This window comes from Lutra lutra, chromosome 14 (assembly GCF_902655055.1).
Source record: "Lutra lutra chromosome 14, mLutLut1.2, whole genome shotgun sequence".
Taxonomy (NCBI): Eukaryota; Metazoa; Chordata; class Mammalia; order Carnivora; family Mustelidae; genus Lutra; species Lutra lutra.
In genome coordinates, this window is record NC_062291.1 from 33,461,983 (window position 1) to 33,483,826 (window position 21,844).

Below are 21,844 nucleotides of genomic sequence, written 5' to 3' on the forward strand. Positions count from 1 at the left end.
CATTCAGAATCCAGAACCTCCACTTCTGGCTCCATCACCTTGTCTAAAACATGACTACCTGAGACCCACTATGACTCCAGTACCCCCCTTTCCCCTCAAGCCCCAGGCTCATGTGTCCAACGGGCTACTTGACATCTGGGCTCCATCATGACATAAGCCTCTCACTCACTACACACTCATGCCCCCATGGTGGCCTTCCTCCGACAATCCCCACGTCAGGGAACAGCACCCTGTCCATATGCTTCCACAAGCCAGAGACTGGGGTCTCCTTGACATCTACCTCTACGCTATCCCATGATGGCTCCTTCTTCTGATTCTGTACGTTTTTTTACCTTCTAAATGCCACCTCTCTCCACTTCTGTCACTACCTCCCCCTGATCCCAGCCTCTGTCCCCTAGACAGCCACGACGGGCAACAGAATTTTGTTCACTGACATATCCTTAATGTCCAGATTCACAGGGGTCAGCCAACCTTTTCGGTAAAGGGCCAAATAGTAAATATTTTAGGTTTTGGAGGCTGCATAGTCTTTGTTCAACCCTTTCACTCTGCAGCTGTAGTGTAAAGGAGCTGTAATTTGATGGGGATGCTTGTGTTTCACTAAAGCTTTACTTAACTACAACAACAAAAATGGGTAGCAAGATGGATTTGACCTGAAGGCTGCAGTTTACTTACCCTTGACCTAGAAATTTCCTGGCACATAGTAGATGATAGGTAAATATTTTTAGTTTGTCTCTTATCATCTATTGCCTCCCAATTAATCCCCTATTTTTCCAATCATAAATCAGATCAATGGCACTCCCTCAGCTTCCACCCCAACCACCTGCTTCAAAGCCTCCAAGGATAAACATCAAACTCCAATGAAGGCCAAGGTGTCCTGAGCAGCCTGGTCCTTGCTCCCACTCTGACTTTACATCCACTGTCCTCCTCACACTCTCAGCACTCCAGCTCCCTGGCCCTCCTTCCCACCACAGGTGTTTCTCCTGCTTAAGACGTTCTCTCTACATTGCTCATCCTCCCGATCTCAGCTCAGTGTTACCTCCTCCAGGAAGTCTTCCCTGATCCCTTAGGCCAGGTGCCCTTAAAGCACTTGTCTTTGGAAGCACTAATGCCAGCTGTAATTTTACCTGTTTCTGTGTTTCATTGACCAATGTTGGGGTCCCCCATTAGAGGAGCTCCTCTGCCAGGCACAAGGACCAAGCCTGTTCTGTCCCCCATCATTTCCCCAGAACCTATTTCAGTTAGCTAGCACAGAGTAGCAACTTATGAGTAAATGGTAGAAATTCTGGGTCCAACGTCTGACTCTACCACATGAGCAAGTCACCCACCTCCCTAAAGCCCATTTTCTTACTGTAAAACCAGGCTAATGACAGGACCTGCCAGAAAGGCTGTGTTGAGGATAGAAGGAGTTGAGTCTCAGCCCAGAGCCCGGCTCTAGGCAGCTTTTGTCGGTATGCTGTGATGGTGACAGGTCCAGAAATCGTGTCACAGGATAAACAGTTCAAAGAATTCAGAATGTTTAGACTGCTGAAGTCGAGATCAAGGTCAAGGAACGGTCCTCTTCAGCTATAACTCCTGAATCAAATAGGACTCCTCCCTAATCCAGGTGTCTGAAAAAGTCATGAAGTCTTCATGGGCCATAGGAAAGGCCCAGTGTGAAAAAAAGAAGCTGGGAGACCATTGCTGCAGAAGGGCGTACTGCTTAAGTGAGGGTGTTTAGATGACCTCAAGGCCCTCTTCCAATCCAGGGTCCTCCATCTGTAAGCACCTGGGGGCATTCTGAGCTCGAATGAAGGAGAGGGCGCAGGTGGGAGCGCATGACTTGTGTGGGCAAAGGCAGCTGGTTGAGCCAAGCGCAGCCAAGCAGCCTCAAGGACTTAGGGACGGAGCCCTGCTCCGTGCTCAGCGATTCTGGGAACAGAGAGGGGGCGCTTAAAGCCAACAGATGGCGCCGGCTCACCTAGGCCGTGTGCCGGCTCGCTCGCTCCGGCTTCCCGGAGCCTTTCCCCGTTCAGCCCGAGGCACGTAGCCGACAGAAAGCCGGCCGGGCCCCCACCCCTCTGCGTGCCCCTCTCCGAGATGGCGGGCGGCCCTGCGGGGCAAGGCTCCAGCACGCACCTGGGGCCGCTTCCGCGGCCGTCCTCCCTGCCCCTTGGGGGGATTCATCGAGTTGCCACAGCAGCCGGTGCCATGACATCGGCAGAGGGCAGCTTCGCCAGCACTGAAATATTCATGCCCTGAGCGCCCAGCCGGGCTCCGCGCGGCTCCCGGGGGTCGGAGCGGGGCCGGATCCCGGGCCACTGCGATCTCCGCGCGCAGCGTGGAGCGGGTGGGCGGCGAGGCGCTGCCGGGCGGGCGGGGGCTGGAGAGGAGGGAGCGCGGGAGGGAGCGTCAGGAGGCGGGGTCTGGGTGGCGGGGGACGAGGGGGGCGGAGGAAGCGAGGGAAAGTTGATCGCGGACTTGAGCGGCGGCGGCAGCTTGGGAGAGAGGGGCGCGGGCTGTGTGGCGCGATGCTCGGGGAGAAGACGCGTCCGACGGCGGCCGGCAGCTGAGCCGGGCGGGGCGGGGCAGCCCCGGCATGGAGCGCGGGGGTGCGGAGCCTCGGGACGTTTGGGGCGCGCCTCGTCCGAGCCCGCGGCGCTCCTGAAGTTGCAGGCGGCCAGCGGTGGGCAGCCGGCCCAAGGGGACGCTGGAGCGGCCGGCGTGCCGCGGGTGAACCTTCGCGCCGGCGGCGAGACGCGGCGGTGGCCAGCAGCGGAGCAGGCGGCCCGTGGGGGCCGACTCGGAGGAGCAGAGCCGGAGGCGCTTCGCGGCGCTTCTCCGCACACGCACACGGTACCGAGAGCCGCGCACCGCCCCTTCCCTCCCGGCTTCCCTCGCCTTCTCCGCGCCGTTCGCCCGCCGCGCGCGGGGAAAGTTGAAGCCGTGGGGTCGCGACCGCAGCCGCCGAACCACTTGTTCCCGGCACGGCCATCACCCGCGGCGAGCGCTGGGGGCCTCCTTCCATCCCCAGCCCCTGGCCCGGGGTCAGGCGCCCCGCTTGCAGCCAGCAGCCTGACGCGCGGCAACTTTGATTCCCGGGAACTCGAGTTCCCGCCGGGTTGGCCTTGGGAGGACAGGCACTGCACTCCCCTCCCGGTTCCTGGACATTTGGTCGCTTTGCTCTCCGCGCCTTAGGGAGGGTCTGCTTGGTTCTGGGTTGGGGAGAATTTCGGCGGTAAAGAGGGCGTTGGGCTAGCAATCCTGTCCCCTTCTGCGCCTTGGGTCCCCGTTTGGACAGTGGAATGGAGTGGGGCGCACCGCCACCGCGGGATGGGCATTGGCGCTGGAGGATGCTACAGTTACGTAGCTCGCCCCTACCCTCATCACCTCTCGGTGGCCCTGAAAGACCCCAGAGGACCCCCGAAACCTCCCCAAACCGATCCGGCTTTGGGAACACGCACCCCTCGCGGAGCAGGGAGCCTTGTGTGGCTTGCACTTCGCTTCCCCAGTCAGTCCCCTGGCAGGTCCACCACCGACGGTGCTGGCTGGCCCTGGAGGCCTGCGCTCGAGATTGCTGCCCCCATCTCCCCTGCAGGTCACCCCGGGACGCGGGCAAAGCCCGCGCGTTCCAAGGTGGTGGAGGCATGAGCCGGTGAGCTCTCCGTGTCTTGCCTTCCCCGTGCTTTGCCTTCCCCGTGCTTTGCCTTCCCGAAGCGAGAACCTAGAGTCGCTGCCTCTGGGCTCAGAGCGGAGATTCGGTGCCATCGCCGCTGGCCACCGCCCCACTGCGACCCCAACCCCCAGCCCTGGTGCTGTCAGTGGCCTACGGGGGGCCGGGGCCGGGGCCGGGGCCGGGGCGGGGGCGGAATTAGCCTTTTGTGAATAGTAACATGCCCCTACGCTCCCCAGTTCTTCAGAAGGCAGGTCCTGCATCTCCTGCGTACTTTGCCCTCTGGGATGGGAGAGGCATTGACCCTTATGGTTCAGGCTCTTAGCAGGACCCCCCACCCCAGTGTGTATTTCGAAATAAGCTGGAGAGGCACATAAGGATTGTGTGTGTGTGTGTGTGTGTCTCCACCAGTGCACTGGGTGCGTCAGACCCTTGCCTGGGTCAGGGTGGGCTTGAAGAGCCATGTTTGAAGCCAGGTGTGGGGTGCTGATGAGTCAGCCCAGGGTGGGGACAGCTGGCTTGGTTAACGTTTGGGTCGTGGTGTGTGGGTAGGCGCACTGCGGGCAGCTCCAGTGGGGGTGGGGGACTAGAGGTCTTCTGCCCCTGGAGGGGCCAGGAGGGGGCCCCTCAGCTGGGAATAGGAATGCTTGGCGCTGATTCCCTGGGGCTGGGGAGAGCCTGCGTGGCACAGAGTGTGAGTACTTCTTGGGCTGGAAAGGTAGCACTACAGAAGTCACTAGCGTGAGCCAGGTGGTAGAGGACAGTGGGGGAATGGGAGGCCCCCAGCTGGCAGCCTGGCCCTATCTGGGCTGGACCCCCTGCACACCTCTGTCTTGGCCTTCCTCATTCTGGAATAGCTGAGCTCCTCACATCTGCCCACTAAAGAGCTTGATTGGGGGTTATGTTGGCAGATGGTTCTGTTGGCCTCCCAAAGAGCTCCCTCACCCAACAAGCTACCTTACCTACAATTTCACCATTTGACGTTCATTTCTTTGCACTTAATATTTTAAAGGGCATCTCACTGAAGTTCTTACTCTACCTGCACACGCTTCTCCGGGGTGTGGGCCTGGTGGAGCCTTGCTGCTCCAGCTGAGCCCTGTGGACACAGCATTAGCATGACCTGTGGGCTTGTTAGAAAGGCAGACTCCTCTGGCCCCTCCCAGAACTCCTGAATCAGGATGTGTGTTTGACAAGCTCCTTGAGTGATTTGTGTGCTCAGTCAAGTCTGTGAAGCTCTGGTCCACAAGACCTTCTAGGGAATGAGCATTTCGCAACCTCTTGGAACCGAAAGAGTGTCACACTAGGGCAGTGAATAAGAACATGAGCTCGAGAACATGACTGGAACTGCTTTTCCTGGACAGTCATGATAGGGTTGAGTAACAGTTCGCCGCTGACCTCTCAGGGCCATGTTCTGCTAATGCCAGGAAGTGTCTGTGTCTGGGGGACCTTTAGTCAGATCCAAGTAGCAGCTCAGCCGGCTGTGCAGTTAAAACGTTGCTGTGTGTGCTGCCTGTGGACTGGTAGCAAGTGGGCACAGAGCAGGGGTTCTGGAAGCTGGATATGCTGCTCTTTCTCTAGATGGCCTGGGGCTGGGTTGGTGCTGTCTCTCAAAGGGAAGGAACGGAGTAACTGTCCTGTGCTTCATCTGTCCTCCCAGCTGGTGGAGTGCCCCATTGATCACACCACTCAGCGGCCACAGGACTTACACAGAGGGAGCTGCCGAAATGCTCATTTGGGATAGCCCGAAGAGGGGAGGGTGCTGCCCAGGCTCCCTTCCTACCCCCAGCCGGAGGTTGGACATTCCACTTCTGCTGGGGACGAGGGGCACCCTGCACTCCAAGACAGGAAGATGATGCCAGGGCATGGTGTCTCCTTACCCCTGGGCCTTTTGCAGGGATAATGGTGACCATGAAGCCATCAGGGCTGGCCCGAGAGTAGACTATGGAAGATTTGGCCCAGAGGCCTGGTGAGGCCACTGGTGTCATGGGTGACAAGTCATGGCATGTGCTCCAACCCTGTTGAAAGAGGACTGTCCTTCCCCTGAGCTGGCCTCCTGGCCAGAAAGATGGGTGATCCTTCCAGGGTGCAGAGTGGCGAGGGAGCCGTGTGGGTCAGCACGGGCGTGGGCCTGACCAACGCTTTATCCTGATGTGAACCATTCCTTCATTCAGGAGTTCAAACATAGCTAAATGAAAAAAAAGACTATTTTCCTGAACCCTCAGGTTTTAAAAAATGTCCTGTTATAAAATATAAAGATGTTTTTTAAAATTGCCTGAATTGCCTTCGAACTCCTTGGTTTCAAGCAATGATAGTGTTGTTTTAAAAAAAAAAATTTTTTTTTTTTAAATTTTGAGGCTCGATTAGAGTTTTTCTCGGCACCAGGACAATCCTCATTGTGTCGTTAATAGGTGAACAAGGCCATTCTCAGGTAGACTCTGCTAGATGGGCTATGCGGGATGAGAGTTTTGCCTCCCGTGGGAAAGGAGTGGGGATCGGAAGTGGTTTTGCTGTGCCCAAAGGTCATGCACTTGTGTGTGTATTAGACACTGCTTGGGGGTCCCCGGCCCTGGGAAGCCTTCACTGACTCCTCTCCAGCCTGTGCCTCCCTCCCTCACCTCCTTCCTTGGTGCTTTTTACTACCCCGCAGGGGTCTGAGCCTTCGTCAGGACAGTGAGCTCCGGCGGCATGGGCTGTGTCTTAGTTCTCCTTGAATCCTCAGGGCCCCCCAGGCTGGTGGACTCGGGGCTCGTTGACTGAATGGGCGATTGCCAGGCAGTCATTCCATTGCCTTCTCTAGCCCCATTGTTAACCGGTGTGAGTGCACTGAGCATGCAGTGTGCCCAGTGAGTCTTCACTCCTCCTGTTGGTCACTTTCAGGACTGGGTGGTTTTGTCTGTCTTGCTGTATTTTGGGCTTCAGCCGTCTGCCCTTGGAGTGGAGGTCTCAAACCCATGTGCCTGCGGGGGCTGGGAGGCAGACAAAGAGAACCGCAGTGCCAAATGTGGGATGACAGGGGGGCCGTGGAGCCTATGAGAGCGGAAGAGCCCAGGCCCCATAGGAAAAGGGGCCATTGTGGGCAGAACCCATCTCCACGACGGAAGTCAGGATCATGGTTGCCCTGGGGTGTCACGCCCCGGGCTCAAGGTGTGCTTCCGGAGTGCTGGAAATTTCCGTGTCTTGAGTTGGATATCTGCAACAGTGGTGACTGATCATTTGGGCAGAAGAGTCAATTTAGAAAAATTGGAGCATTTATGGGCCACATTTATTTTGGGTCAATATGAAAATGGCCTTATTGAATACCACAGGGCAGAAAATGCCTATCGTTACCAACTTGATTGACCAGAAGGGTGTCTGTGAGAAACTTGGCATATTTAAGAAGTAGCCACATGGAGACAGCATTCTAGGCTTTCACTGTGAAATTTAATCCGGCCCGGCTGCCGCTCCTCCGTGCTGGTCTGTATATTTGGGTATTGGTGTTGGTGTGCCTGAGGCGTGGTCTCATGCCAGCAGTGAATGTCCGTGTGGCTCAGTGTTTTGCCAAGGGGAGCGGGAATAGCAGATACCGTCCTCCGCCTCAGGGGCTTCAAGCTGTATCACTAAGAGGGATGTGGCAGGCTCGCATTTGGCATTCGTATTTTGTACACTTCCTTTGCATAGTCTACAACCTGTGCAAGCATTGGTTATTATTATAAATGTGAAGTTGTTTCCTTCCTAATTTCCGTAAGGCATCTAGCTCAGAGGCGGACAGAGCTGGGATTGTACACCAGTGTGTCCCCTCTTGAGCTCAGAAGCCTTGGTCTGCCTTGTAGCCTTGCCTGGGCCTTAGTTTTCCCATCTGGTAAATGGGAATAATTTTCAGTTACCGTGTAGGCTTGGTCTCAACATGAATAAGAAGAAAATTGTGTAGAAAGCCTTTTGTGCAGGGCCTGGCACAGAGCACACATGCAAAATGGAGTAGCTTTTATTATCCCTGTTGATTTAGTCATGGGTTAGGCACACCATATTCTAGCTAAGAGGTGAACCCCCTCCCCCTTATTTTGAGAGCTTGACAATCTGTAAGTTCATAAATTGAATTCTGCCTGAAGGGGTGTGTGCGCGTGCGGTTGTGATTTTTAATTTTGAATTAGTTACTAACAACATTAAAACAACATCATTTTTGCATAAAAACCTAGATTTCTGGCATCTCTGACGGGCGCTGGCAGTGGTGGGTCTCTGCGCCCGACTGGTGGCTGCTGGTTGGTGCTGACTCACAGCCGCCCCTTTTGTCTACTTATGTTTTTATTTTAAAAAATTCCTTGAGGGTTACGTGCCTACGAAATAATCAGATCTTAGGTAGAAGTGGCGACCTTCTGCAGATGCATACCCCATGTGGATGAGACGTGTTCCCGGTGCCCTGGCAGGGGGCCGGACGCCCCCTCCCAGGCCGTGTCATCCTGCTCCAGAAGTGACCACTGTCCCCACATCACTCTGACTTCGGTCACACATCTGAGCTTTGCCTGAAGGCCATCTTTTAGATTTAGGTGAGTTTATGGCCTTCTGTTCTCCACAGGCTCCACCACTCCCTATTACCTCACATTTGATCCGCCATGCTCATTTGCCCTCCATCCTGTCCCCTTTATCCATTTGAGTGTGGAACCTCCATTCCAAGCCCTGGAAGGGTTCTTAGGAATTAGCTAGACTCGCCATGTGACAGGTGGGGAAACTGAAGCCCAGAGTCGGGGAATGGGGTAATTCTAGGCCCTCTCCCTGGGTGAGGGTGGTGGTCAGACAGGGGTCAAGCCCTGCTTCTCTTGCCCCAGCAGGAGGTGGGGGGGAGGCCAGGCAGGTCTTCATCTCTTGGACCCTAGCAGCCCAGCACTTGGCCTGCAATCACAGTCCCCAAGAGCCTCCCGCAGGCTGATCAGCCTACGAGGGAGGGAGCCTTTTCTGGCCCATGCCTTCCTGGAGATGCATCTTCCCCAAGGCAGGCTGATAGTGGCGCTCCTTTTCTCTTTAAAGGCCATGCTCCATTTGGAGAGGACCTGAGATGCCATTTGTGACAAGCGCCCTGCGTACCACCTTGATTGTCTCTGTTTCTGAAAGAAGACTATAATTTGGGAGCCAGTGAAAGCAAGGGAGGGAGGGAAGCAGAGGAGGGAGCAAGAGCGGGAGGAAAGAAAGAGAGAAAAACCCCCAGGGTGGCTGGGACCATGTCTGAGTATCCCTTTGTGTCACTGGTCCTGTCTACAAGGGATGTTGGCTTTTCCCGGCTTCTAATTAGGGAACCAGTGGCGACAGAACTCTGAGCCAGACCTCTGTGCCCCTTCTACGGAGGCCTGTGGCTTTGTATTCGATGGGGAATCTATGGATGGAATGCCACCGGGAAACCAGCACATACTGGGGAGTGGAGAGGAACGTCCTTCCAGACCCATCCTCCTTAATGTTTTAGGGTCTCACGTGCACTGCTGGGGAGGCCTTGCATTCAGCCCCCCCGGCCAACCAATATTCAGCATCACCAGCATACCAGTCTCTACCTAGCTGCTGGGGACTCACGCTGAGGACAGGCAGCAGAGCCGCTCAGGAGAAATAAAACGCAAGCCACAAACGCCAACCACAAGTGTGGCTTAAAATTTTCTCGTAGTCCCTTAAAAAAAGTTATAAGAAATAAGTGAAATTATTTTTGATGATCTATTTTCTTTAACCCAGTTCATCTAAAATATGACCATTTCAACATGGGATTAAGGTAACAAATGATTATTCGTTATGTATCTTACATTGTTTTTTGGTCCCAAGTCTTTGGCATCTAGTGTGTGTTTTGCAGCCAGAGCACATCTCAACTTGAACTGGGTACATTCTGAGTGTTCATTGGCCGCCCGTGGCTAGTGGCGACTGCACTGAACTGGGGGAGAAAGGTAATAAAGACATACCCAAGGCATTGACAGATGGTTCTGGGGGCTCCAGAGAAGACAGAGGGGGCAATTGACATGCTAAAGGCAGAAAATAGGGTGGTTGGGGGAAGGCTCTTGCAGGATGGGAAGATGTGATCCATTCCCATGGACCTGAGCCCTGGCAGGGCTGGGGTGGGGCGGGGTGGAGTGGAAGGAGGAAGGGGGACCCATGTGTCCACTGGCAGCCTCCCCGATCCCCTACAACACGCCAAACACCAAGCTTAATGGATACTAATATTTTAGAAAAGTACTTTGTCTCTGGGGTGTGTATGTGTTTGTCCCTGCCTCCCCCTTCTCTGCACACTTTCCATGAGAAAGATAAGGAGGAAGTTCATTGCTACTCCTTGCTTTTTATGCTGGGTAGTTTTCAGCACAAGGAGGGTGTCAGCCTGGAAAGCTGCTGCACTGCAGAGCATTAGGGATCGTGTCCTCTGGGGGAGAGGGCCCAGCCTGTCCAATGTAGGTGGGCTTGGATGCCAAGCGGTTGGGGTGCTCAAGAGACCTGAAGGCTTGTCTCCTCTCCTGGACTTGGGGTGGGAGGAGGGCTTGGAGGGGATCCTGGGGTTCTGAAGAAGGGCCCGTGAGTAGATTGCTCTGGGGCTGGGTTAGGGCAGACCTTCCTTGCTGTCTGGACTTCAGCTGTGATTGACCTGGGCCAGGGTGAACGTTCAGGCACCTACAGATCCAGACAGTGGATGTTAGACGTAGACTGGCTGGGCTGGTGCTGGGGCAAACTGCACATGCTCTCCCCCTCCCCTGTCTGAAGGGGGCGCCACCGCTCCCATTCTGGCCAGAGCTTGGCAAGCCAGAGGACAGGTATGGCCACAACTGACTTCCAAAATTATGTAGAAGTGCAGATTTTTAAAAATGCATAATTTTGTTATTTTAAATGTTAGCAACTAATTCAAATATTTAAAGATACCATGAGGCCATTCATTCTCTTATCAAATATAAATGGAGCCTTTACTGGGTGCCAGGCACTGTTCTAGGCCCCTGGGGCCCAGCAGTGACTCCTGACCTTGTGGAATGTGTATGGTAGGGAGGACCCTTCAGCAAGCTGCCTGTGGCCCACGCATGACCAGTCTATGTGTGACCTCTGTCATAGAGTTAGAGTGTCAGGACTGCTAGTAGTAACTAGAAACACTGACTAAGCTTTTACTATGTGCCAGGCCCTTGTCTGAGCACTCCGTGAGATAGGCACTGCTGTTACTCTGATTTTACAGATGAGAAAACAGAGGCACAGAGAGGTCAAGCACTTCACCCGAAGTCACACAGCAGGCAGGCAGTGGGGTAGAATGTGAGCAAGGCAGTCTGACTACTTCATTTTCAGCCTGTTCTTGGCCCCACACTCTCCTTAGAGAAGGCCAGAGCCAAATTCCTGACGATCCAGATGGGCAGCCGAACTCAGAAAGGGCACGCGCCCCATCTCAGGTCTGCACAGAGGTGGTGACGGGGCTGCATTCTCAGTCCAGCCTGTCTGGGCTTCACCTGTGACTGACCCCGCTCTGAGGTGGGACATTCAGGGGCCTATGGCACACAGGCATATGAGAGAGTGAGGCTGGGCAGTGAGTCTGGTGATTGAATCCCCACCTATACTTCCCCTGTGCTGTGGGCCGGGCTGGCCCACGAGCTACCCTCTGTGTTTTTGGCCCAGTGTTATTCCTAGAGTGACCTCAGCTTGGATGCTGGTCCCAACCCGTGTAGGCTCCCTGGGGGACCATGGGGGACCGCGTAGCTCTCCTGTATTGGCAGGTGCACAGGAACCGTGAGGCAGAGAGTTCTGTGTGAACCGTGAAGCAAGACACCCCCAGTGAGTGTTGAAGACTTCCGTCACGGTCCTTGTGCAGATTCAAGGGCTCCAATTCTCTGAGCCACAGTTTACTCATCTGTGAAGGAGGGGGAATATCCTTGGGGCCAGGCCACCACACTCAGGGAGTAGGGTTTCTCGAGAGATACATGGACGTCCTTGTCAGAATGTATTGTGATATATAGAACCTGTAATCAATCGGTCGATCAATATTTATTAGTTATCACTATGTATGAATGACTTACACTATGGGGGAATTCACGAGATATATGCAGATAGCTATTGAAATAACATGGAAATCTCTAAACCCAATAGCAGCGTCTTTGAATGGCTCAATGACTTGTATCCCCCCGTCAATTTGATACCCATCTCTTGGGTATTGACTAAGCCTGTCCTGTTTGCAGGACACACTGCAAGGCACACTCACGTACAGAAGTGGAGAAGGCGTGGCCCTTCCCTCACATGGGCTGTCACCCTCGTCCGGGTACTGTATCTGGGACAGCCGATTCTGTGCGCGTGGGTGAGAGGGGAGGGGCCTGCAGCTCCATTTGGAAATTTTAGCATCTCGAGCCTAGCTCCGCCAAGGTGTTCCTTCTGTGCTCTTCCTCATTGATCCCAGAGCTCTCCCACTTGGGGGCTGAGTTTGCACGGGAATGGCCGCACCCTAACAAGAAGATGGGAAGGACATGGGGTGTAGAGTGGGGATTGCCGCAGGCCAGACTTGCCATGCGGCTTGACCTGCCAAGCTGAGCCCGAGGGCTGTTGGAAACTGGAGCTCGGGCCAGAAGAAGGGAGCCCATGAATAATACAGCGGGATGGAGGCTGTTAACTAGGTGACCTGGTTGCACCTGTGTGTTTCACAGCTTCCCCAGGCTGGGCCGTGGAGGGCTGGGGGTGTCAGGGAGGGCAAAGGGAAATGGGAAGGGCCAGCTGAAGACATAGCTTCTCTGTTTCCCTTTCATCGGTCCGGCTCAGAAGGGCTTTGTATGAACAGCTCCTTCTCATTCTCACTTGGACCCAGATGGCCTGGGCTGTGTGTGTGTGTGTGCATGTGCACGTGTCTCACACACACGTGTGCTGAAGTTCTGCACCTGGACACTCCCCCGCAGTGGCTGTTCCGAAGGGTGGGCCATCTCTCGTGCCCTGCCCCCATGCCTGGTTTCCAGCTGTCTGCTGCACCGGGCGTCAGGCTGCCCCCTGTCTCCATCATGGATGTGCTGTGTCACCTTTGCCAGGGTTGCCCCCTCTCGGGGCTCCTGGTTATCGTGGACACAAGACGGTTCTGTCTCCCTGAGCTTTGGCCTCCACCAACGGAAGTGCTGTTTGATGTAAGCTGGGGGGCGGGTAAGTCTGACTTTATCTTCGAATGCTGTGGGGTCTGTCATTTTAAGTGTTTGTCACTGGATCTGGCTACAGCTACCCACACCTGGCACAGGGGAGCCTCTGGACCCCATACCTTCTAGGAAAACAAAGAACGTCTCGGGCAGGATGAAGGCCTCTTCCAAACAGAGCAAAGGGCATGTGCTTACACTGCAGCAGGAGAGCTCAAAGGCGGATTCACGAAGAAACTGGTTGTAGGATGTGTCAGGTGTGGGGTGGAGAGTCTGAGATGGTAGCATTCGTTCCTGGAGGAGGCTGGCTTTGCCTCCAGATGAGCTGTTTCCAGACCCCTGACCTGGGGGGTGGGAAGCAGAGGACCCTTGGCCAGTGCCTAGGAGGGCAACAGGGGCCCCCAGCCAGTACCTTCTCTTTGTCCTGAGTGTGGTCCGCAGGGGTTAGACCTCTGAGGAGGTCCCAGGCCCTCCTCCACGGCCTAGGGACAGAACTTGCCCCCAAGTCCACCCTTTGGCCCCACCTGGCTTCCCCAGGCTTACAAGCCCAGGCCCAGAGAGGCCAGGCCTGCCTGCTGTTCTTCAGTTGTAGAATGGGACCTTCAAGACGTCACACACCTCATCCCTGTCCACACACGCATAAACGCATTTGCCATCTTGGAAGGGATGGGGAGCCTCTCTCCGTTTGTGCTGTGTCTGGGTGGTATAGCTGGGGCTCCAGACTCCAGGCCTCATCGGTGGGCCCATTGCTGAAACAAGGGGAGTGTTTCTGAACCCAGCTACCCAGGGTCGAATCCTGGCTCTTCCAATTCTTAGCTGTGTGGCCTTAGGCAACTTAATCATTTTTTTTTCCTTTGGTTTTCTATCTGGAAAATCAGGATAACAGCAGTACCTACTTCACAGTGTTACTGAAGGACTAAATGAGTTACTGCATGTAAAATCCTTAGAAAAAGTGGCTGCACATAGTAATTGCTCAACAAATACTGTCAGTATATATTTTTATGCTGCTGTTATGCTCACCTATTAGGTATTATGCTTCTGTTATTCTCAGCTCTTACATTCTGGAGCCTTAGAGTCATGCAGGTCGCCTGGGGGTACCAGGAGTAGCTATCATATTTATGAGAAAGGCTCTGTAGGTTCAAAGGAGGTGGGGGGAAGTGGGCAGTCATAGGCTTCATGGAGGAGGAGGCCCTCTTGGCGAGACTGTGGCTTCTCTCTGTGCCCACTGGCATTGTGTTCCCATGGTAGGCAAACACAAAGAGAGGCAGGGCAGGGTAGTGGTGAGTAGCCCTGATGGTGCCAGTCCAACTGGGACTTTTCTTAGTCAACTTTTTAATTGAAGTATAACGCCTACAGAAAGGTGTGCAAATCATACAGCTGGAAATACTGCAGAGTGACCACTCCCATGTAACTTCTCCCCAAACCAAAAAACCAAAACCAAAACAAAAACAAAAAAGAAAAACAAAAACATCCGAAGCCATCTCCCTGTCATTAGTCCCCAAATGCAACTCTAAGCCTGACTTCTAATAGCATATGTTCATAATAGCATATGTTCGTCTGTGTTGTCCCTCTAGTCTGCAGGTAATCAGGCAGTATATTCTCTTTGTGAGGTTTTCTCTCATTTAATTTATTTGTGAGTTTCATCCTGTTGTCTATACTTACACCCATTCATTCTCAGTGCTCTATAGTATTCCACTGTATGAATAATCCACTGTTTATCCATTCTACTCTTTATGGACAACTGGGTTGCTTCCAGTCTTTGGCTATTATAGGAAAGGCTGTTATGATTGTTTGTTATGTGTCTTTTGACAAACACATATGTGTATGCAGTTTTGTTGGGTGTATTTGATTGTCCTTGTACCAATACAAACTTTACAGTGTAATTCCTATAGCTTTATACATGTAGTCTGGATATCTGGCAGTGTGAATCCTCTAGCCTTGTTCTTTTTCAGCATTTTTTATTTACTTTTGGTTCTTTGTATTTCTATATAAGCTTTAGAAAGGACTTTTGAAATGCCACAGAATCCCTGCTGAGATTTGATTGAGATTGCATCAAAAATAGGTAGGTCAATTTGAGGAAGATTGACATTGTTATAATATTGACTTTTCTGATCCACAGACAAGATAAGCTCGTCTGTTTACCTGGGTCCTAATAAATTTCTTTCAAGAAGGTTTTTTAATTGTCTGTGTAGAGGCTTTACACTTCTTTAACTAGATTGATTTCTATGTGTTTTGTGTTTTTTTTAATCCTATAAAAATTTATATTTAGAGATTTTTTTCATTTCTAATTATTTCTGGCATGCGGACATACAACTGATTTTTATAATATTGCCCTGAATCCAACAATCTTTGCTAAATTTACTTATTTGTTCTGATTGTTTGTTGAATTTTTTTATTTTTTAACATACACAATCATGTTTTCTGGAAAGAACCATGTTTTCCTTCCTTTCTGATGCTTTTTTCTTGTCTTATTGCAATGGCTAGGACTTTCAGCACAATATTGAGTAGAACTGGTTAGAGTGGGCATGTTTATTTTGATTCTGGCATTGAGGAGAAAGTTTTCAATATTCTACCATTAAGTGTGATGTTTGCTGTAGGTTTTTTGTTGATGTCATTTATCAAATTAGGGAAATTTTCTTCTATTATTTTTTTTCACAAAATTGTGGTAAAATATTCTTGACACAAACTTTACCATTTTAATTGTTTCTAAGTGTACAATTCAGTGGTATTAAGTAAGTTCACCATGTTGTGTAACAATCATCACCATCCATTTCCAAATCTTTTATCATCCCAAACAGTAACTCTATAAACTCTCTACCATTTAAATAATAACTCTCCATTCAGTCCCCATCCCAGCCCCTAGTAACCTCTATTTTATTTTCTGTCTATACAAATTTGCCTATTCTAGGTATCTCGTATAAGCAGAATCATACAATATTTGTCCTTTTGTGTCAGGCTTATTTCACTTGACATAATGTTTTCAGAATTCATCCATGTTGTAGCATAAATCAGAGTTTCATTTCTTTTCGAGGCTGACTGTTGTCCAATTGTATGTGTATGTACACCATGCTTTATTTATCCACTTATCTGTGGACAGGCATTTGGAATGTTTCTACTTCTGGTTACTGTGTATAATGTTGCTATGAACATTGGTGTACAAGTATCTGTTTGAGTCTCTGCCACCAATTTGTTTGAGTATATCAAAGAGTGGAATTTCTGGATTGTGTGGTAATTCTACATTTGATTTTCTTGAGAACTCCCATACTGTTTGCTACAGCAGCTGCTCAATTGTATTCCCAACAGCAGTGCATAAGAGTTAAAATTTCTCTGTATCTTCGCCAACACTTTTTTGTTTAAAGATTTTATTTATTTATTTATTTATTTATTTATTTATTTATTTGAAAGAGAGAGAGAGAGAGCATAAGCAGGGGAGCAGCAGAGGGAGGGTGAGAAGCAGGCTCCTGCTGAGCAGGGAGCCAGATGTGGGACTCGATCCCAGGATCCTGGGATCATGACCTGAGCCAAAGGCTTAACCAACTGAGCCACTCAGGTGCCCCTTGTTTTTTGATGATAGCTATCCTGATGGGTTCTAAGTGGTATCTCATCATGGTTTGATTTGCATTTCCCCAATGGGTAGCAATTAAATATCTTTTCATGTGCTTATTGGACATTTGTATATCTTCTATGGAGAAATATAAGTCCTTTGCCTATTTTTGAATTGGGTTGTTTGTGATGTGGTTGTTACTGAGTTGTAGGAGATTTTCATGTGTTCTGGAAGTTAATCCAGTAGCAGGTAAATGATTTACAAATATTTTCTCCTGATTCCATAGATTGCCTTTTTCACTGTTTTTGGATGCACAAAAGTTTCTCAATTTTGATGAAGTCTGACTTAACTTTTTTATTCTTACCCCTGCTTTCAGTGTCACAGCCAAGAAATCATTGCCAAATCCAATGTCATGAAGATTTTCCCCTAAGAAGTTTATAGTTTTAGTTCTTATTTTTAGGTTTTTGATTGATTTTTAGTTAATTTTTAAAAAAGATTTTATTTACTTATTTGACAGAGAGAGACACAGTGAGAGAGGGAACACAAGCAGGGGGTAGTGGGAGAGGGAGAAGCAGGCTTCCTGCTGAGCAGGGGCTCTATCCTAGGACCCGGGGATCATGACCTGAGCCGAAGGCAGACACTTAAAGACCGAGTCACCCAGGTGCCCATATTTTTAGTTAATTTTTATATATGGTATAAGTTAAGAGTCCAACTTGATTCTTTTTCATGTGGATATCCAGTTTTCCCTGCACCATTTGTTGAAAATACTGTCCTTTCCCCCAGTGAAGACTCCTGACACCCCTGTTGAAAATATATTAGCCTTGTGTGCAATGGCTGATTGCTGGGCTCTCAGTTCTGTTCCATCAGTCTATAGTCCTGTCCTTACATCAGTACTATACTATTTTGATTCCTGTAGCTTCATAGCAAGTTTTGAAATCAGTAAGTGTATGTATTCCAACTTTGTTCTTCTTTTTCAAGATTATTTTGGTTATTAAGGGATCTTTTGAGATTCTATATAAATCTCAGGATGGGTTTTCTACTTCTGCAAAAAAAAATCACCATTAGGATTTTGATAGGGGTCGCATTAAATGTGTAGAGTGCTTTGAGTGGTATCATAGCTTAACAATATCAAGTCTTAGAGTTCATGAACATGGAATGTCTTCTACCTCTTTATGTCTACTTTAACTTCTCTCAGCAATGTTTTGTAGTTTTCAGTGTACAAGTCATTTGCCTCCTTGGTTAAATTTATTCCTATTTTTTTTTCTTTTTGATGCTATTGTCAATGGAATTGCTTTTGCAGATTTCTCTTCAGATTACTTATTGCTAGTGTATAGAAATGCAACTGATTTTTACGTGTTGATCTTGTATCTTGCAACTTTGCTGAATTAGTCATTAGTTCTAACAGCATTTTAATGGCATCTTTGGAGTTTTCTACATAAAGATCATGTCATCTGTGAATGGAGATTACTCTTTCCTTTCCAGTTTGGAGTTGGAAATTTCTTGCCTAATTACTCTGACTAGAACTTTCAGTATGATGTTGAATGGACGTGGTAATAGCAGGCATCTCTGTTTTGTTCCTGATCTTAAGTCTTCAACCATTTAGTGTGACGTTAGCTGTCTGTTTTCCACAGATGGCCTATTCTGTTCCTTTCTGCTTAGAGTTTTATCATAAATGTGCATGGAATTTTATCAAATGCATTTTTGCATCCATTGCAATGAACATACATATTTTCTTCTTTGTGGTGAATGACATGGATTGACTTTCAAAAGTTAACCAACCTTGCATTCCTGGAATAAATCCAACTATGTCATGATATATTATTCTTTTCATAATCCTTTGGCTGCTAATAGAAAAGCTACAAGAGCATTTTATTTTGACTATATTTTGCATGGTATATGTGAACTCTTAATATTCTGTTTAAGATTTTTTTTAATCTGTTCATGAAAGACATCAATCTGTGATTTTCCTTTCTTATGATATTCTTGTCAGATTATGTCATGAAATTATACTGCCCTCATGATATAAATTGGAAACTGTTATTTCTTTTTTGGTTTTTCTGTGTTGAGTATGGATAAGATTTGTGTAGGGTGTTTTTTTCTTAACTTAAATGTTTTAGAAAATTTTAATAGAGAAACCATATGAACTTAGATTTCTTAGTGGAAAGGTTTTTGATTACAGTTTCAATTTAGAAATAGGATTATTTATATTTCTATGTTTTGTGTGTCAGTTTTAATAAATTGTATTTTTTAGGACATTATTCATTTTATATAAATGTTTTAATGAATTGATAGAAAGATATTTGTAGTATCTCCTTAATTGTCCTCTTACCATCTTTGCACTCTCTTTACTATCTATAGTGATACTTTCCTTTTCATTCATGATACTGGTAATATGTGTTTTCTTTCGTTTTCTTCAGTATATTGCTAATCACTAGATTCATCAATTTCATCAGTCTTTTCAAAGAATTGCTTTTATTTTTCCTGATCTTTGCCTATTTAATTTTGGTTTTATTTCATTAATTTCTATTCTTATTGAAAATGTTTTCATCTCCTTTGGGGTGAAAGGAGATGAAAAAATTCTACTCTCTTTGGGTTTAGTTTACTTCTTAATTTTTTTTTTTAATTAGATGCATAGATGATTGCTTTTAAGATTTTTCTTCTTTTCTAAAATCTGAATTTAAGGGTATAAATTTTCCTCTAAGTACAACATTTGTATGTCCTATATTCTTTATGTTCTGGTCCAAAACATTTTCTCATTTCTGTTGTAGTTTCTTCTTTGATTTATGGGTTTTATTCTGTTTTGTTTAGAAGTGCATTGCTTCATTTCCAAACATTTAGGGGATTTCCTCATTTTTTTTTCTTGGTTGTTTTTGAGCTTAATCTTCTATGACCAGATAACATACTTTGAATTATTTCACTTCTTTGAAAGATATTAAAAGTTACTTTATGGCCCAGCATGGTGGATTTTGGTAAGTTTTCCATCGGCTCTCAGGAAGAGTGTTTATTCTGCTACTGTATGCAGTATTTAATTTTGTCGATGAGGTCGGATATGTAAATGATGTTGTCTATATGCTGGTATCCTCATTGATTTGTTTTCTGCTCTTTCCATCAATTTTTGAGAAGGATGCATTGAAGTCTTCCATTGTGATTGTGGGTTTGTCTGTTTCTCTTTCTAGTTTTGTCAATTTTTGCTTTGTGTATTTTAAGCTATGTTATCAGGCAAGTAAAAATTTAGAATTCGATTATCTTCCTACTTTCCTTATCTTCAGCTGCTTTCTTGGTGGATTTACCCTTTGATTATGTTGAAATGTCTGTTTTTGAAATAATCTATCTTCATCTCCGGTAATCTTTGGTAGCTTTTCCCTTATTTTGCTTTCAGTGCTTATGTGTCCTTATATTCAAGGCATATCACTTATAAGAATAATGTAGTATTTTAAAATCCAGTCTGATTATCTTTGTCTTTTAAACATTTTATTTTATTTTAAATTTTTAAAAGATTTTATGTATCTGAGAGAGAGTGAGAGAGCAGTAGCAGTGGGGAGGGATAGGTGGAGAAGCAGACTCCCTGCTGAACAGAGAGCCCAACGTGGGACTCTGAGCCCACGTGTATAGCCCCTATTTGATAACTCCAATATCTGGGTTACCTGTGTACTTGTTTCTATTCTCGGTTTTCTCTCTTGGTCCTGTCTGTGGTATGGTTGGTAATTTTGTTATGAACATCGGTCATTTTGTATGAAAAACTGTAGGGGCTCTGATGCTGCTGCTTCCTTTCATAGCAGAGTCACCTTCTCATCTGGCAGGCAGTGAAGCACCCAGTCATCATAAACCAGTCAGGGACTGAGCTGACTCAGGGGGAATTGAAGTCTTTATAATACTTGATTTACCTACGGTTCATGGACACTTCTGGAGCAACTCTCTAGGGGTCTGTTAACTAAAGCCACTCCTTCTAAACTCCATTTTTGTCTCCACCATAACACGACTCAGCTAAAAATCTCCCTTCTACTGTTCAGCTGCTTTCTGCTTGGTTCCTTGGGTGGTTGTCTCCAAAGCTTAAGAAATCACAAACACTTTGAGGGGAAAACTGGTCCTGAGTGCGGAATTCACTTCTCAATCCCTCCCTTCTCTCTGGGATCTTGGATCCTTAAGTGCTGGCTGCCTTTTTCACCCGGAAGCCCAGTTTTTATTTCCCTAGACTCACAGGATGGCCAAAATTCTGCTGGCTTCCCCACTCTCATTGCTCGCCAGTGCCCTGAATGGAAAAGAGGCTCTTAGAATGTTGGGCTTATCCCCAGGAATTTCCTTTTTCCCTGGATTTTTGCATCTCAGGTTCTGTCTGCCCTGATATTTTTCTAGTGCTTTCAGACTTTTTTTGTCCAGATTTCTAGTCTCATTGGGAGCATCGGTCTGCTCCACGCTGTGCATCACCGTACAAGGTGGAGCGGTACCTAGTGGGGATTTGAATCTCTGTTGACTAGTTAGTGGCTGAGACACCTTGGGTTCATGACTTCTTTTAGTCTCAATCTCCTCATCTGTGAAATGGGTATAATACTAATTGCATCCTTTTTATCAGATGCTTGTGAGAATTAAATAAGAAACTCAACGCTTGCCAGATAATATGTGCTCAATAAATGCTAGCTCTCACCATCATCATCACCATCATCATCTTTGTCCTTGTTGTTATTGTACCGTGAAGTGAGTAAAAACTCCGGGAAGATGTCTTAGGGTCTGTAATATGACCAGAGGGGACTGAGGATTAGTGTTCTCTCCCTGCCCTGCAGACACATGGATATTCTCCTCTGCTTTGTTGTCTTCACCCTGAAGAAGAGCAAAGCTTTCTTCTTAGCAGGACTGGTTCTTGGGCTGCTGCTGCTGCAGGAATTGGCTCTCTGGAGAATGACGTGAACTTGAGGGAGGATGAACATGAAGAGGCATCCCCTCAGCCCATTACAGTGCCCACCCCCGTGGTAGGTGGTAGGAGAATGGCATTGGACATTGTGGCCAGGCCCTTTAAGATGGACATGCAGAGACCTTTTCCCTAGAGAAAGCCCCTAACCCATAGGAAAGGGGCATTGGAGGCCACACAGTTGTGAAAAGCCACTTGAAGTTTTGTGTGGTTTTTTATTCTACTTTTCCCTCCATCATTCTATCATGAAATTTTCCAAACATGCAGAAAAGTTGAAAGACTCGTACAGTGAACACCCATATTCCCCCCCCACCACCGCCCCAGTAGGATTCTTCAGTTTACATTTTGTGGCATTTCCTTTATCATACATCTGTCCTTCTATCCATTCCTGAAACATCCATTAGATCACTTTTGGGAGGATGCATTTCAAAGTTAGTTGGGAACATTAGTTCACTTCACCTCTCAACACTTGAATATGTGTACCATTAGGTGGTCAACTCACATCGTTTTCAAATCAAAAGTAGGGATCTGAAACTTCTAATTGAGGCACGAGAACAGCTTTTTAAGGGAGAGTGGACCAAGAAGGGAAGAAGGTGGTGTCATCTTAAGAGGTTCACCTGGAGGGGCGCCTGGGTGGCTCAGTGGGTTAAGCCGCTGCCTTCGGCTCAGGTCATGATCCCAGG

The 21,844-nt window shown here is 48.3% G+C and overlaps 2 protein-coding genes across 8 annotated transcripts in view; one reads left to right on the forward strand and one right to left on the reverse strand.

Moving 5' to 3' along the window:
- Positions 1 to 2,159: 2,159 nt before the first annotated feature.
- LOC125084374 (translation initiation factor IF-2-like) lies at positions 2,160 to 3,744 on the reverse strand. Its single transcript, XM_047701612.1, has 2 exons — positions 3,684 to 3,744; positions 2,160 to 3,103 (listed from the first exon to the last, which is right to left on the reverse strand). Exons 1-2 carry the CDS (start codon positions 3,742 to 3,744, stop codon positions 2,160 to 2,162), a joined length of 1,005 nt encoding a protein of 334 aa, XP_047557568.1.
- CDH23 (cadherin related 23) overlaps positions 2,476 to 21,844 on the forward strand; it is a 400,055-nt gene continuing 380,686 nt past the window's right edge. For all 7 annotated transcript variants that reach the window (XM_047702753.1, XM_047702755.1, XM_047702760.1 and 4 more), the window contains exon 1: positions 2,476 to 2,832. The gene's annotated coding sequence lies outside the window, so the exon portion shown is untranslated. The remainder of the gene's footprint in view (positions 2,833 to 21,844) is intronic.

Coding starts and splice junctions, on each gene's coding strand:
- LOC125084374 (XM_047701612.1), bottom strand. CDS start 3,744: ATGGCACCGAATCTCCGCTCTGAGCCCAGAGGCAGCGACTCTAGGTTC. Junction 3,104..3,683: donor TAGGTTCTCGCTTCGGGAAG/GCAAAGCACGGG, acceptor TGTCCTCCCAAG/GCCAACCCGGCGGGAACTCG.